This window comes from Pipistrellus kuhlii, unplaced genomic scaffold, assembly GCF_014108245.1.
Source record: "Pipistrellus kuhlii isolate mPipKuh1 unplaced genomic scaffold, mPipKuh1.p scaffold_m20_p_17, whole genome shotgun sequence".
NCBI lineage: Eukaryota > Metazoa > Chordata > Mammalia > Chiroptera > Vespertilionidae > Pipistrellus > Pipistrellus kuhlii.
The window spans coordinates 17,129,240-17,146,707 of NW_023425482.1; the positions used below are offsets into that span (position 1 = coordinate 17,129,240).

General features: G+C 44.2%; 1 protein-coding gene across 2 annotated transcripts; it reads left to right on the forward strand.

Annotated features, from left to right (window-relative positions):
- Window positions 1-3,788: 3,788 nt before the first annotated feature.
- Window positions 3,789-15,205, forward strand: CHST4 (carbohydrate sulfotransferase 4). 2 transcript variants are annotated; one of them, XM_036440398.2, is made up of 3 exons: window positions 3,792-3,943; window positions 12,786-12,922; window positions 13,405-15,205. In XM_036440398.2, exon 3 carries the CDS (start codon window positions 13,423-13,425, stop codon window positions 14,569-14,571), a length of 1,149 nt encoding a protein of 382 aa, XP_036296291.1. In that variant the 5' UTR covers window positions 3,792-3,943; window positions 12,786-12,922; window positions 13,405-13,422; the 3' UTR covers window positions 14,572-15,205. The 2 variants fall into 2 exon arrangements, with proteins under 2 accessions (XP_036296290.1, XP_036296291.1); XM_036440397.2 differs by lacking the exon at window positions 12,786-12,922 and having other exon boundaries at window positions 3,789-3,943.
- Window positions 15,206-17,468: the final 2,263 nt, after the last annotated feature.

Here is a 17,468-nt window from a genome sequence, read left to right on the forward strand (position 1 = left end):
TTTGAGATCACTGTATTCTTCACAGACTTATATGTAATAGGGGGGAAATTGGAAACAATCCAAATGTCTAATAATAGAGTACTAGAGTACTGGCATATAGTAAATCCTTTCAAAGTAATGTTTTCCATAAATATTTGTTTAGATGGGTACATGAGTATGATATAGTGTAAACGGAAAAAATCAAAGCCAACCACCCTCCCATGTCTATGTCTAGAATGTGTAGAAATAGCTCTTAACCATACACAATTCAAATGTCTGTCCATTAACAACATCATGGACAAATCATGGTATATTCACATAGGGAATATTATCTATATTAATAAAAGGGTAATATACTAATTAGACAGGATATCTTCTGGACGTCCTTCCTGAAAAAGCCGGGCCCAGGCAAAGGTCCTGGGAGCCGGCCCGGGCAAAGCCAGCCTGGTCCCAGGTGCCTGTGACTGGCCAGAGAGAGGGAAGCCTGGGTCCCAGGTGCCTGCGGCTGGCCAGAGGGAGGGAAGCCTGGGTCCCAGGTGCCTGAGGCTGGCCAGAGAGAGGGAAGCCTGGGTCCCAGGTGCCTGTGGCTGGCCAGAGGGAGGGAAGCCTGGGTCCCAGGTGCCTGAGGCTGGCCAGAGGGAGGGAAGCCTGGGTCCCAGGTGCCTGAGGCTGGCCAGAGGAGGGAAGCCCAAATCCCGGGAGCAGGAGCCACAGAGTGGTTAGGGGCAATCAGGCCAGCAGGGGAGCAGTTAGGGGCAATCAGGCAAGCAGGCAGAGGGCTTAGGAACCAGCAGTCCTGGATTGTGAGAGGGCTGTCTGATTGGCAGTTTAAGCTCGATCCCTGCAGGATCGGGTCTAAACCAACAACTGGACATCCCCCAGGGGGTCCTGGATTGAAGAGGGTGCAGGACAGGCTGAGGAAACTACCCTCTTGCACAAATTTAATGAACCGGGTCTCTAGTCTTTATATATAAAAGGCTAATATGCAAAATGTCTACATGGGAGTTCAACCAGGAGACTGGGAGTACCATTGTTCACTATGACGTGCACTGACCACCAGGAGGCAGCTCAGAATGAAGGCAGGCCCCAGCCAGCAGCCAGAAGGCCCCAACTGGTCCTGCTCACCAGCCAGGCCTAGGGACCCTACCCATGCATGAATACCTGGCCTCTAGGACAGTAATAAAATAAAAAATAAAAAATAAAAACCTATAACTATGCAATAATATGATGAATCTTCTAAGGATAATGTGAAATTTTAAAAAGCAAAGCACAGAAGAATATATGGGGCATGATTCTATGTATAATAATAAAGGTCAAACTGGGGAAATTTTAATTGTATTGCTTAAGGTGGTAAACTATAAGGAAAAATGAGGAATTGCCATGGCTGGCAGCTGGCATTGCTCAGTGGTTGGAGTGAGCCTGCATATCAAAGAGTCACGGGCAGATTCCTGGTCAAGGACACATACCTGGACAGGAGTTTGAATCCCCTGTCCCCCAACCCCTGTGACAACTGTTAGGCCAAGGCAGGGGGGGAGTCCAGAGCCCATGCAAGCATCTGCAAGGTAGATGGTGACAAAGATAGCTGGGCCTTCCTAGACCCCTGGCTGGAGGCAGGAATTTGGCACCTCTCATGCCCTCCACTCACCCCTCACTAAACAGCTGTATAAAAGAAGTACCTATGCCCCTTTTTGGCTAGAACTTCCCTGGCCCACCCTCGGACCAGTGAGTTTCGCCCTGGAGTACAAGATCCCTCCTTTTAATTGCTTGGACTCTGTGTCTTGTTTCCTGCGGGGCAAACCTCTCAACAACCAGTTCAAGTGTCTCTCTCTCTTCCTCCCTCCCTTCCACTCTCTCTAAAATCAATGGAAAAAAATATCCTCGGATGAATTTTAACAAAAGCAAAAAAAGTTTTTTTAAAAAGTGGTAGTGCCTTTATATTCAAGTATACCTTTACATTCTACTTTCATAATGTAAATGTTTTAAAATAAAGACCAAGGGAAAACAAGTACAAGCTTACATTTTCCAGTGTGATCTTAAGTACACATATTTCTGCATTCGTAGAGTGGGGGAGAGGGTGTGTGTGGGAAGTGGATCAATAATTGCTTTCTCTGGTTAGCAAAATATAAAGGAATTTATATTGTCTTCCTTATACATTTTGTATTTTTCAATTTTTTTAATAATCAGCAAGTATTACTTTGAAAATAAGAATATGAGCAAAACCACCAACTGCCCAGTTCTGGCTCTTCAAGTTATATTCCTGCACAGAGTACAAGGAAGAGACATTTCTCTCCTCCCCGCCAGAGAGAAATAGGGAGGGAGGAAGGGCCACACAAATGAAATCAAAACAAGGAACCACCACAAGGCTGGTCTTCTGTGCCAGCAATAAGGCCTTCGGGAGCTCAGCTGATGAAAATCAGTAAAGACACTTCCTAGATTACCCCAGAACTCAGACAACTCTGCCTGCCCTCTGTTTCAAGGCCTGGAAAACGAGCTAGCAACTGTGTCAAAAGATTCAGTAATAACTATCATTTTTTAATTCATTACTGTCATAATATCACATTGGAACATTATATGCATTAATCCAATCATAATTGCTCACAAAAATTCTGTAAGGTGAATATATATTTCACACTGATATTTTACACCTTATTTTACTGATATCCCAGGGCTTGAAAGAGGTGGAATGACTTGCCCAGATGTCAGAATCCAGTCAGTGACTTTTATACACTCGCCACTGATAGATCCTCCCTTCCCTCAGTTGATGGACAGACATAAACCCCACCTGCGGCCAGATATATCTGAGCACTGGACCACCAATCAGCACCTGCCAAATACCCTAAGCCCCCCTGATTCCGTGCCTAGGTCCCTAACCACCAATCAGCATGCGCTGAATACCCTAAGCCCCGTCCCCTATCCGCCCCTTAAAAGTAGACCCCGGGGCGCCATCCGGCCTCTTTCTCTCTGGAAGTAGCTGGCGGAGGTAACTCCCTCTCTCCAATAAAAGCCTGTCTCCTGACAACCCAGTCTCAGTTACTTCTTTAATTAATCTATCAGCCACAATTTACATGTGTTTGTGCACATGTTGTAGAGTTTACTCATCTATTGTTTTACACTCACAACAATCGTGTAAAATAGCTCCAGTATCTGTGCGATTTGCCCAAAGACATGCAGCTAGTAAGAAGCTATATTCTTTTATGTTAATTTATTTCTTTTTTCTTCTTGAAGGACAAAGTTTTTTCCCTACACCCCAACTAAATGCCAATGCTTCTACGTCCTCTCATACATGCAGATTTTACATTTAGGTAACACACCTAGTTATTAACTACTGCAAGAAGGACAGAGATGTTGAATATGATACAGAAGGAAAGAAAAAAAGGGAGGGAGGGAGGGAGGGAAAAAAGAAAAGAAAAGAAAAGAAAAGAAAAGAAAAGAAAAGAAAAGAAAAGAAAAGAAAAGAGAAAAGAAAAAGTTAACCCCCTTACTAACCTGGAGTGAGCAGACAGATGCAATCCAGACATAGCCTTCTCCCCACCCCCACCCTTTGTTTTTGCAAGAGATAAGGTTAAGATAGAATACAGGTTTCATATTCTGTGGCATTCTGGTTGTAACTATGGGGTGATTTGCTTATCAACCTCGGCTCCCAGTTTTCACTCTGCCCTAAGGGCGTTAACTTTTCAGCTGCTTAAAGGAGTGAACATTCCTGGACGGTCTCCAGCCCACCTCAGTCTCCCACCCCTCGAACCTCTGAAGGCTCCCTGGGAGTGAAGGCTTTCTCACTTTGGCAGAAGGGAGAGGGCAGTAGAATTTCCTCTGAGAAGGGATGGGTATGCAAAATGCAAAGAGGAGGAGGAGGAAGCAGAGAGGCGAGTGAGTCAGAGAAGAGAGGGAGTCAGAGGAGAAAAGCTTCGGGGCTTGGCTAACAGTGAGCCTCCAGAGCAGTGGGGAAGCTTAAGCCACTAACAAGGTAAGAACAGTTTTTTGTATACACCTCCAGAGCAGGGCCATTATCCCAGGGCCACAGGAGGGGGTATCAGTCACCGGGAAGGCTAAACTGGGAGGTCAGTGATAACATAAAGGGACGGCGGCTGACAAAGACTCACCTGGAGAATCACCCAGAGAAAACGCACACTCCTGCCAATAGCTCCTCCATCCACATGGCTCCGTCCCTAAGAGGGCCTGAAGGAGCTTAGAATGCCAACAGGGCCGTTTTGATGCGTGTTTTGTAGCCAGTCCCCTGAAGCATCTAACTTGTTCAGATCCTGCTTCGGAACTCAGGTCTCTGTACTGCCTGTGGCTTCTCTGGGCAGGTGCTGGGGACTGGCAGACCAGAGGTGCAGGGCGCTGCAGGTTTTCTCTAAGGTGAAGGGTAGTGTGATCATTGAACATTCTGGGACCTGGAACCCAAAAGTCTTGAGTTCTGGTTCTAGCAAGGCTATTTTCACTACTAAACCAATTCATCAGAGTTCAGTTTGCTTATTCTAAAAAAAATGGGGGTGTGGACCACCACTGTCCTCTACAGTCGGACCTCAGAGACATTTTGGGTTCTGTTCCAGATCATAGCAATCAAGCGGGCCTCACAATGGAGCAAGCTGTATAATCTTTTTACTGGTGGAGGTCTTGCCTACAATTTTTTTAAAATGCAGTATCTGTCCCTGGCTGGTGTTACCAAGTGGTTACGCACTGAACAACTGCAGGTTTGATTCCAGGTCAAGAGCACATCTCTAGGTTGCGGGTTGGATCCCTGCTCAGACCCCAGGATCGAGGCATGTATGGAGGGGAGAGGGTAAAGTGGGAGGGAAGGATCACAAACAATTCACATGTTTAACATAGACATTTCTTTCTCTTTCTCTCTTCCTCTCTCCCCCTCCCCCCCTCCTTTCCACTATCTCTAAAAATTGATGGGAAAAAATATTCTTGGGTGAGGATTAACAACAATAAAAAAACAATCACAGTATTTGTGACATGCAATAAAGTGCAATAAAATGAGGTATGTTTGTATATCTCATTGGATTATTGTTATATCTGTGGCTAAAAGAGCTTTCAAAGTTGTGGAGCGCCAACACACATGGAAAATAAGACTAAGTTATGAGATCAGCACATCAGCCAAGTTAGATGAGATCTCTATCTTATACAGCCTTGGACAAGTCTGGAACTTCTAACTGGAGTTGAAATACTTTTATATGTGCAAAATAAAAATATCTGGCCTCCGTCTTTCTTACTAACCAGGTCAATGAGGGCACTTGAAGCAGTAAAAATGCTTTACAAATGTTCGTTCATTCGTTCATTCATTCAACAGATGTTTCTTGATCACCTTCTAGGTGCCAGGCACTGTTTTTGGTACTAGAGACATAGCAATGGCAAGGACCCAGGCCCCGATTTTCTGGTCCTTTCCATCTGGTTACAGTCTCTTACCATATGGACACCTAGTGTCCGGGTGCTTATCTCCACAGGATTCCCAAGCCTACAGCTGTGCACATGGGCATTGGTTTCCTCAACCCAGCTCTGCCTTATTTGTTCTCTCTCTTCTGTATTGTGCAAATACCTTCTGCCATCTACTCCTGGTTGGAGAGGCATAATCTCATTGGGGAATCTAAGTTAGGAATGTGCCAGGGGCTGGAATACAGGGCTCAAAAATCGTTATCTGTTTTTCTCTCAGATTTATTTTGTTTCTAAAAGGCTACCTGGTACCGATTTGGGGGACATCTATAATTCAGCCCTCTGTAATGAGGCTGCTCGATGGGGTCGCCTATCTGGTGCCTCACGGTCCCTGTGCCTGACATAGGCGCCACCCCCGTGTCAAGATCCTAAAGTTCTCATGACTCTTCAATGACCGAGTGTCTTTTGTGTGCCAACATGATACCACTTGCCCATCATTGGGGCAACATGTTTTTAAATTATTTTTGGGGGGTTGGGGGCAGTGATGATAGGATATGCTGAGGGTTTTTTCTTCTTTTACTAACAGAGCTGGTTAAAGCAAAGGAAATGTTCTTAGTTCTCTGTTGCTCTGCAAAGGGGATTTTATATTTTATTCATAAATGTTTCTTAACATAATGTTCATTTCCCCCTAGTTTTAATTAATACATACTCAGTGTAGTAACTATGTTTTTGGAGTGAGGTTAACTGTGCCATATTGGACTGAACCTATGCCTCTGATGTATATATTAATATCTTGCTCCATTCAACTAAGACAATAGTGGTTCTGTGCTCTATACTCAATGGAATCACCTAAATTTTAGTAACTGTTACTGAAGAGACATTCGTGTGCATTTTAGAAAAGGACAAGTCTCTGTCTTTGATGCATCTCGTTCAGTTATCTGCTTTGTGGTGACTGCTTCTTCCCACAGTCAACTATTTATTTACTCAACAAGTATTTATTGAGCCCTAATCACTTGTAAGTTTAAATAACATGAGACATAAACTTTACCCTTAAGTTACAACCACCAGGGGGGAGATATTCATCTACAGCTGTTTACTAGAGAGTGAGAGGTGGATGCTAATGGAAAGTTTGGCGAACAACTAAATCTTAGAGGAAGGGAGATAACTTTCAGGGAGAAAGCAGCTGTGTGGGCACTCTTGTGGGAGGCGTCCTCTTGCAAATGTCTCAGGGCTTTTACATAACAAGGCAAGTTGGGAAGAACTGAAAGTAAGGTCTGGAGCCTATGGCACCAAAAGGAGGGGAGTGACAGGTAACCAAAGATCAGATCATAAAGGACTCTGGGTACAAGACAGAGATTTTGACTTAATCCTGTACGGGTTGGAAAGTGTGGGGGAGGAAAAATAATTTTTCCTTCTACACTTTTACATTTTGGCTGAATAATCAAATTAACATGAGAGAGATTAACAGGAGAAAATGACCACATTTTCATAGGGGGTTCCATGGCTTATATGCCATCTTGAGCTGAGAAAGGAGCTGGAGGGGGTATGGTTAGGACTTCAAAAGGCAGGAAGGTAATTCACATAAAGATGAAAAAGCAAACAAGTACTGGCAAAGATGGAAAAGCAAACAAGTGCTGGCGAGGATGTGCAGAAAAGGGAGCACTAGTACACTGATGGTGGGAATGTAGACTGCTGTAGCCACTGTGAAAAACAGTATGGAAGTTTCCTCAAAAAATAAAAAATGGAAATTTTGACCCAGTGATCCCACTTCTGGGAATATATCCCCAAAAATCAGAAACACAAATCAGAAAGAATATATGCACCACTATGTTCATAGCAGCGTTATTTACAATAGCTAAGATTTAAAAATAACCCAAGTGCCCATCAGTAGATGAATGGGTAAAAAAGCTGTGGAATATTTACAGTATGGAATGCAATGCAGCTGTAAAAGAGAGGGCTCTCTTACCCTTAGGAACAGCATGGAGGAATCTGAAAAAGTATTATGCTAAATGAAATAAGCCCATCTGAGAAAGACAAATATCACATGATCTCACTTATTTGTGGAATCTAATGAGCAGAATGAACTGAACAACAAAATAAGACCCGAAGCCTGGAGGTAAGGAACAGACTGACATACCTCTATGTGGAGTTGGGGGACCAGAAGAGATAAACCAAAGAACTTATATACTTATATGCATAGCCAACAGACACAAGCAATAGGTTAGTGAAGACCTGGGAGGTGGGAGGGTGAGGGTGGATAAGGGCTGGGAGGAAAGTGAGAAAGGGGGGTGGGAAATACCTGTAATACTATCAACAAAAAAATATTTTTTTAAAAAATTTAAAAAGAAATGAAATCCTGACAGCATGTATGAACCTTGAGAACATTATGCTGAGCAAAAAAGTCAGTTGAAAAAAGACAAACACACCTTTGAAATGGAATTGAATTGCACAGGTCCAATTATACGCATGGGTGTGTGTGTGTCTTTTAAATAAATACATATAGCTCTATTAAAAAGAATAAGATGGAAAAGCAAACATTTAGTACGTAAGTGTTTGCTGGGATCTTAACAATGGGACACAGAGAGGACTTTGATCATACTTAGATGTTTGTGGGGTTTTTTTAAAAATATATTTTATTGATTTTTTACAGAGAGGAAGGGAGAGGGACAGAGAGGTAGAAACGTCAATGAGAGAGAAACATCGACCAGCTGCCTCCTGCGCACCCCTTTCTGGGGATGTGCCCACAAACAATGTACATGCCCTTGACCTGAATTGAACCTGGGACCCTTCAGTCCTCAGACTGACGCTCTATCCAGTGAGCCAAACCGGTTTTGGCATGATCATACTTAGTTTATAGCAAACTATAGCTATCTGTCAATAAGAGGCTCCTGGCCTGGAGCAGATCTTCTAGCTAAATGATTTTATTCAATTAGGGAAAAGGCTAAAAGTTCTTTCTGAGCCTCTGTTTCTTTAAAAAAATAACTTAAAATAATCAAGATTCCAAAAGGCATAATTAATTTGGGGTGGTAAACTCTTGTTTCTGCCCAAAAGTTGTTGAGAGATTTTAAGAAGGGGAATGCCTGATTTGCACTTTAAAGGGTAGTTTTGGGCAGCAGTGGCTGATGGAGAGAGCTGAGGAACAGAAGAGAGGGGCTGCTTACTGGCAAAGCCAGGCTAGAGATGAGCAGACTTAGGATTCTGACAATAGGGATTCAAGCATGCACCTGAACAGCCAGAAAAGAACACTTGGGAAGGTGGAGCAGGGACTCTGAGATGGGGCAGTCACAGACTTCCTAAAAATGCTTATCAACGCTAAGGACTACACAGGAGAAAGGTAGTGGCTAGGTTAGAAGAGATTGCTGGTTCCCTTTTTTTCAGGAGCCACATCACCTCGCTTCTCCCAGGGTCTCAAAAATGTCCCTCTCGCCTGGCCGGGTGGCTCAGAGGGTTGGAGCGTCATCAGGACACCAAAGGCTGAGGGTTCAATTCCTGGTCAGAGCACATACCCAGGTTGCGAGTTGATCCTGATCAGGGTGTGTAAAGGAGGCAACTGACCAATGTTTCTCTCTGATATCGATGTTTCTCTCTGTCCCCTGCCTCTCTCTCAAATCTATAAAAAAACAAAAAACAAAAAAACATATCCCCCAGTTAAAAAAAAAAAAAAAAAAAGAATATCCATTTCTATCACTTATTACAGTATCTGCAGAGAAGGGCTTTAAGCACCTTAAAGCATTCCCTAGCAGTTTTGGTCAGCCTTCATATTGCCTAGATCCAGGATGTAGCTGGATCCCAGAGATAAGAGATGGAACTCACTTGACAAAAGCATACTTTCTTTCTGGCCAGGGAAAGTACCCATGGAAAGAAAAAACAGAGAAAGAAGTCAAAGGGTTTCCATGGGAATTCCTGAGAAGCAAAATGCCTGACTTCTGAGGACACCTGGGGACAGAGTCAGAAGGCCCTGCTCCAGCTCCGGAAGAGAAGGGGCCAGGGCCAGCAAGGAGGGCTCAGAGCAATGGAGCTCACTCAGGACACCGAGCTGGCTCAAAGCTGGGATTATGGGGAGGAAAGGGCTAACCTTGAAAAGTTTACTTGTCTAATCCCAAGGAAAAAAGGTTAGCCTTTTCCTGATAGCCCTGCTTATAAAATGCTATCCCAGTTTCCTTGTAATTATGCACAGGTCAAGTTTTTCTCTTCTTCATTTTCCTCTTTTGCTCCATTGTTTCTTATCTTTGTTCCAAACTTTTCCTCATGTTCGCATTGCCTTTGGGAGAACAACTCTTGCTAAAGTTCCTTTCCAGTCTTTGAGGGGTAAGAGCATTATCAATAATGGCCTAGTTTCTAATCATTTCCACTTGGGCTCAAGTTGAAAAGAACACCTTCGCTCTTCCCGTTCTAACCATAAGGGCAAAGGCAGGGATTACCACTCACCGCGTTTCCCTCACACATAGCAAAGCACTTTTTGGCCACCAAGGAGAGATGATCCTCACTGGCTCCTTCTGGCACACGTGGAGGAAACGCATTGTTGTAATGAATGATAGAGGGGTTTCTGTGCCACCGACACACAAGGTTTGGCTTGGGTCATTGCACACTTCCCAGAAGGTTCAGGGGACTTCCATGGGAAGCCCGTGAACTGGCCAAGAACGCTCTACTATAAACTCCAAATGTCACCTCTGTGGCTGCCCAATTCTTCCTCGAAACTCCACTCCCTAGAATCTCTGGAACTCTGAACCTATAGCATGGCTTATGACCAGTATGAAGGCTTTATGAGCAATAGATATCTTTGATATGGCAATTCTGTTGCGGGGGAATTAGCTTACATACATGAGTGATGATGTGTGAATATAAAGATCATTATTGAGGTTTCTGAAATGGCAAATAACCCTAAAGTCCATCAATGAGGAAACTGGTTAAATAAGTTGTGGTATATACACACAACAGTATTCTATTCTATTTTATTCTAGTGATAAAAAAATAAAAAAGAATGAGGAAACACCTTACATATGACCATGAAAGCTCTCCAAGACATATTGTTAAGCTAAAAAAGTGAGGTGTAGCGAGGGTGGATTACTTGCTACTTTTTGCATTATAAAGAAGGAAAAATGAAGAACACATATACATTTGAATTTTCTTATGTATGAAAAAAAAAAAAGCAACTGAAAAGACATAATAAGTGAACTCAGTTGCTATTTGAGGGCAAGTTAGGAAATGGGCAGATGGAGGATAGGTGTTAGAAGGAGACTTTTCACTGACAGATGACAACACACCAGCTAACAGGTAAATATTAGCTGTTAGTAAATAGAGAAGAGATTACTGCTTCGAAACAGATAAACGTTTTACGTGTTCTTCCCCCAGAACAATACTGTGGCCTCTAAAAAGTATGTCTTTACCTGTTTTTACAAGCAGTTCTAGAAGTTTTCTTTCTTTTTTTTTTTTTAATATATTTTATTGATTTTTCACAGAGAGGAAGAGAGAGGGATAGAAAGTTAGAAACATCGATGAGAGAGAATCATCGATCAGCTGCCTCTTGCACACCCCCTACTGGGGATGCGCCCGCAATCAAGGTACATGCCCTTGACCGGAATTGAACCCGGGACCTTTCAGTCCGCAGGCTGACGCTCTATCCACTGAGCCAAACCGGTCCCGGCTAGAAGTTTTCTAATCTATGACTAGGCCTCCTCCACAGACACAGCTCCTTGTCACAGATTTCCTCTCGCCTACCGTGCAACACGTGACAGACCCAAGTGACAGGCAAGGCTGTGGGCTGGCAAGTACTCTTTCTGCTTGAAGAATCTTAGGAAGCCTTCTTTAAATTCTGAATCTGTGGACTTAATGATCACAATAATGATACCTTTTTTGAATAATGTTTTTGTTTACTTGATTGTGGATTGTTTTTAAAATATATATATTTTAATTCAGTATGATTTTACTTTTGTTTCTAGTGTACAGCATAGTGCTTTGACATTTAAATAATTCTCAAAGTGATCTCCCAATATTTAATGATAATTTTAGAAACAATTTGAACCATGTGACTATTACTTAGTAAAAACTTTTTTAAAAATTGTGATAAGACCTGTCACCAGGAAAATAGCAACCCTGAATCCAGCTCCAGTTACTGTCTAGAAATATATTTTCTCTTCTTTATTAAAGCTTGAAGGAAGAACTTTTGGGTTACGGTATATAGTGATAGGCAAATTAGCACCTTGCTACTATCAATATTTTATTCTTTGTGTAATACGCTATTTTAGCTTTCTTAAAATACTGATTTTTAAAGAGCTAGGAAAAAAGAGGGAGAAAGAGAAACATCGATATAAGAGCAGAACATCGATCGGCTACCTCCTGCAGGCCCTGCATAGAGGATCAAGCCTGCATCCTTGGCATGCACTCTGACTGGGAATCAAACCAGCAACCTTTTGGTGCATGGGATGACACCCAACCAACTGGGCCACACCAGCCAAGGCTATCTTATCTTTTAATAATCATTTATGTCAGTAAGTCACCCAAAATTATCCAGAATCATTTAACCCCTGAAGAGGGTTAAGATCTCCCTTGGAATAGTATTCTAGCATGATGCTGAGAACCATGGTCTTTGCACACAAAGTGAGCCCTGACTATGACAGGACTGGCTCGGGATTCCCCCCAGTCTGTATGAGCCTTAGAGAGAATCACAAAGTGAAATTCGCTTCTCTAAATATCTAACACTGGAGGCCCAGTGCACGGAATTTATGCTCTTGGGGGCGGGGTTTCCTCAGCCCAATCTGTACCTCTCACAGTCTGGGAGCTCTCAGGGGATATTCAACTGATGGCTTAGGCCTGCTCCCAAGGGGAGCCTAAGCCGTCAGTCAGACATCTTCAGCTCTGCCGCAGAGACAGGAGAGGCTCCCACAGTGACAGGAGGTGTCCCGGCTTCTGGCTCGGCTGCACTCTCCCTATGGGAGTGCACTGACCACCAAAGGGAAGCTCCTGTGTTGAGTGTCTGCCCCCTGGTGGTCAGTGTGCATCATAGTGACCGGTCATTTTGCTGTTTAGTCAATTTGCATATTACCCTTTTATTATATAAGATTTAACAACTAGCAAATCAATCTAATATACATATTCTGTCAGATAAAGTTGGTTTACTGGTACCTACCAGAACATTTTTTAAATAATAAATATCTTAAATTCTTGCTGAGATAGTATTTCCTAGGGATGCCTAGTACACAACATGCCCAACCATACTGGGAAGCCCTGAATAGCTTGTGTCAAGTGGTCAGCATCCCCCAAGCAGCAGCACAGTCCCTAACAGGCCACAGTTTCATGATTGCAGTTCAGGTTGGCTTGCCACACTTTTCAGAGTTGGCTTTAATGAGACAATTCTACCCAAGTAGCTTCAGATAATTTATTACCTACACATAATGTGAGGTCAGCACTGAGTCAGTTCCCCATGCTTTTAGTCCCACAGGATGAGGCCACACCAGGGGGACCACGTGACACTGAGGCGATAACTCCAAACTGAAGCCAAGCAGCTCTGTAGCTTGCAGCCGTAACCTTCAGGGACTGAGAGTCCTGTGCTTCATTGAGATAAAGAAAGGTAATGTGGCTATCTCAAGAGGGTGGGTGATGGCCTCGTGGTAGTTCTTCATAAGCCAGCTTATCTTCCTTAGTTCCCGAAGGAAACATAGGGCTTTCAACCATAACTTGGGCCAGACTGCAGTTAAGCTTTGCCTAGTGGCCTGGGTGAAGATGTGCATGTCACCAGGGTGCCAGGGTGGAGCTGTTCCCTACATTGATGAAATACGGCAGAGTTTAGAAATTTTTCATAGCACAGTGGACAAGAAAAACAAGGAGAGAGGAGGTAAAGAGCCTAAAAGAAACAGAACTTATTGACACATTGATTTCAAGAGTCAGGAATTGATTCTGAGGAGCATTTGTGCAATTGGTTGCAAGAAGGCTCCAGCTCTCTGCATTGCTCACTGGTGGGGGTCAGGGAAAAGGTGGCCTTGGCTGAGGAGGGAAGAGAAGGCAGACACCAAAACAACAGCCCAACACAGCCCCTCTGCTTGTTCCTTAAAGGTCTTCCACTTCAGCACGATGGTACTGCCCCCCAAAATGAGGCCCCTGCTGTTATTCCTGATGTCCCAGATGGCCATCTTCATTCTATACATCCATTTGTACAACCACAACTTCAACTCCCTGTCCACGAGGGAGGAGCCCAAGCCCATGCATGTGCTGGTCCTGACTTCCTGGCGCTCTGGCTCTTCTTTTGTGGGGCAGCTTTTTGGACAGCACCCGGATGTCTTCTACCTGATGGAGCCTGCCTGGCACGTCTGGATGACCTTCACACAAAGCACCTCCAGGAACCTGCATATGGCGGTGCGGGATCTGATACGGTCCATCTTTCTGTGTGACATGAGCGTCTTTGATGCCTACATGAAACCTGGTCCCCGAATACAGTCCAGCCTCTTCCAGTGGGAAACCAGCCGGGCTCTGTGTTCCCCGCCTGCCTGCGACGCCTTCCCAAGGGATGCCATCATATCAGAGGCTCAGTGCAAGATCCTATGCAGCAAACAGCCCTTTGAGATGGTGGAGAAGGCCTGCCGCAACTACAGCCATGTGGTGCTCAAGGAGGTGCGCTTCTTCAACCTGCAGGTGCTCCACCCGCTGCTGAGGGACCCTTCCCTCAATCTGCACATCGTGCACCTGGTTCGGGACCCCCGGGCGGTGTTCCGTTCCAGAGGACGCACAACAGCAGAACTCATGATTGACAGCCAAATTGTGATGGGACAGGAGCAGCAGAACCTCAAAGAGGAGGACAAACCCTACTATGTGATGCAGGTTATCTGTCAAAGCCAGATGGAGATCTATAAGGCCGTGCAGACCTTGCCCAAAGCACTCAAGCAGCGCTACCTGCTCGTGCGCTATGAGGACCTGGTCCAGAACCCCCGGGCCCAGACTGCCCGGATGTATAAACATGCAGGGTTGAAATTCTTGCCACACCTCCAGGCCTGGGTACACAACATCACTCGAGGCAAGGGCACGGGTAGCCACTCCTTCAAAACAGATTCCAGGGATGCCCTCAGTACCTCCCAGGCCTGGCGCCAGTCCTTGCCTTATGAAAAGGTTTCTCGACTTCAGACAGTCTGCGGTGATACCATGAACTTGCTGGGCTACCGCCAGGTCAGATCTGAGCAAGAGCAGAGAAACCTGTCGCTGGGTCTTCTGTCTACCCTCACCCCTTGAGGAGACTCCGTCCCCATTGGCACCAGCCTCAGCTACATTATCTGAAGGCTGCTTATGTCTGAAATTTGCTTATGTCTGCTGGTGTACACGTGAGCTCAAGCTGTGCCCACACATGCTCAAGCCAAGAAAGCTTTATAGCTCTACTCAGGTCTAGAAAAGAGACTCAATAACTGTGTGTTTGGCACATTCCACCACTGGAGAAGGAATACTGCCATCTCTCCTTAGCTTTCCTATCTGTGTATACCTCAGAGACTTCTTAGCTGGGGTCCTATTTGATACCATACAGTATCAGTGGAGTAAGTCCATTAACTTCTCTGTCCATATCTTGCCCAATGGGAAAGGACAGGAAATGGGTCTTCCAGTAAAGAGCCCATCAGTCCATTCCACAGTGATGTGAACTCAGAGTTCCCAGTAGATTAAAAAAGAGGGTGAGGAACAGGATTGGACACTTACCCATGAGGTTGGACAACAGTTATCCGTTATCACAAATATGAAACAAAATCTCTGCACAACAGAGCAAGCTCTTAAGTTTAAGGGGTGGCTGGGCCTGATTTTCATGTCATTTCTCCTCGGTGTTTTCCTAATACATGGAAGATTTCCAACTGGGAAGCTACCATCTGTTAACATTGAAATTCCAAAATAAGACTTTGTTTGGAATGTCCTCTTTTACGTTTTCTAATTTTCTTAACAGTAAATACTCAGAGTATCCCAACCTAAGAGCATAGATATTTTTCTCTCTCGTTATTATCTACTAGAGGCCCGGTGCACAACATCACTGCACTGAGGGGAGGAGGTCTCTCAGCCTGGCCTGTGCCCTCTCACAGTCCAGGACCCCTTGGACGATGTCCACCTTCCTGCTAAGCTGGCTGTTGGACATTCCCCAAGGGGTCCTTAGCATTGCTGCGGAGGTAGGAGAGGATCCCGCCACTGCCACTGGGCTCCCCAGCCTTGGCTGAGCACTGCTCCCCCTGTGGGAGCACACTGACCACCAGGGGGCAGCTCTTGCATTGAGTATCTGCCCCCTGGTGGTCAGTGTGCATCATAGCAACTGGTCGTTCCACTGTTCAGTCGATTTGCATATTAGCCTTTCATTATATAGGATCATCCACACATAGAAAAGTTACCAAGATGTCCAGTGTCAGATTACAAAGTCTAAACTGATCGTTACTAATTGATACATTGCCCTCTTAAGAACTTGTAGAAAGTAGATAACCAGCAACCACGCCCTTTCGTTCTTGTGTGAGGCATAAGTTGTAATGATACCATATGCATCACTCTAGAGTCTGGGCAATGAATTTTTTTAATCTGATCCCTCAGCCAGAGGACCTCAGTCCCAGTATGACTGGTGATACTGGGCCCTTCCTGGTCACCTCTCCTAACAGGAAAAGTTGTTTCTTTCAGTCTTTGCGACATTCCTCAGATCTAGCTGTGTATCAGAATCATCTGTTAAAAATGCATTTAACAGATTAAATTGGAATCTCCCAAGACAGGGGAGGGGATATATATAAATCAATTGACCAGGTGTCTCTCCCACGGCCAGCCTGACAACGGGCACCAGCACTGTTGGCCTTATTGCTCCAAGACAGGTGACTTTCCATGACATGTCAAAGGTCTATACCATTTACTCCTGATACTGCTGCTGTCCTCAGGTTGGAAGGTGTTGGAAGAAGGTCTAAATCTATCTGGAATTCCATGGACCTCTGAGTCCTAACTTTTAAAATATTTCATTTTGTCCAAACCTGAAAGGTAGCATCATTTCATCTTACGTTTCTACGTGCTTAAATAGCTACCTCTACCAGCTGGGTCTTTGAAGTTCATTTATTGTATATGGGGCTTTAAAGGAGTGAATTTATTCTAACATCCAAATCCAAGCCACTCTAGGCACACCTCAAGAACATAAGACAGGGTAGCTATAGCATAAAGCCATTCTATATAACCTCTTTAAAAATCGGACCCAGCCGAAACCGGTTTGGCTCAGTGGATAGAACGTCAGCCTGCGGACTGAAAGGTCCCAGGTTTGATACCGGTCAAGGGCATGTACCTTGGTTGCAGGCACATCCCCAGTAGGGGGTGTGCAAGAGGCAGCTGATCGATGATTCTCTCTCATCGAAGTTTCTAACTCTCTATTTCTCTCTCTTCCTCTCTGTAAAAAAAAAAATCAATAAAATATATTTTTTTTAAAATTGGACCCAGTGTTGAGCAAGATTTAGTGAGCACTTTGTCTCCTGTCCATGTGCTCAGATGGCTGGCACTGGAATTCAGTGAGGAAGGTGGCAGCACACCAACTGTGGATATGGGGAGTCTGGGGAGCTGAGAACCTGTAACGAGCCCAGAAGATGGTGTTTTGCTAAACATACTTTCTAATTTGGGGGCATCTGTTTGCCTCCTCAGCCTATGTAGCTGCATGGGATCTGAGGATGTTTAAACACAGATGAGGGGGGATTTTATATAAATTTCTCAGGCTAGTATGCAAGTTTGGGGAATGAGCTCTCTCGTGTCTAGATCAAACAAAATAGATTGAACCGTCTCATTTCAGGTCAGCAATTGATGTTTTTATGAAAACGATATTGGGCACCGACCCTAAGCCCTCCATTTTAGGAAAGAAGTCAAAACATTTTAGATAGTTTTTTGGATGGTGAGAAAAAGATCATTTTGAAATAAAGGAGCTTCGACTTACTGTCATTTAACTGTGTTACTAGATGGCTTCATTATCCATATAATGAGAACAATTGCTAAGAGTTTAGTAAATGTTAATTAAAACTATTCTTTTTAAGTTATGTATAGTAGTGATGGAAAGAAATGGGAAGGTGGAATCAACTTCTGATTATTTTTGTGCAAAAATCTTCCATTATATTGTCTATAACATGTTTCTCAAAAAGTAGTTTATAGTCCTGGCC

Excerpts from the sequence above, each read along its gene's own strand:
- CHST4 (XM_036440397.2), top strand. The coding sequence starts at position 13,423 with ATGGTACTGCCCCCCAAAATGAGGCCCCTGCTGTTATTCCTGATGTCC.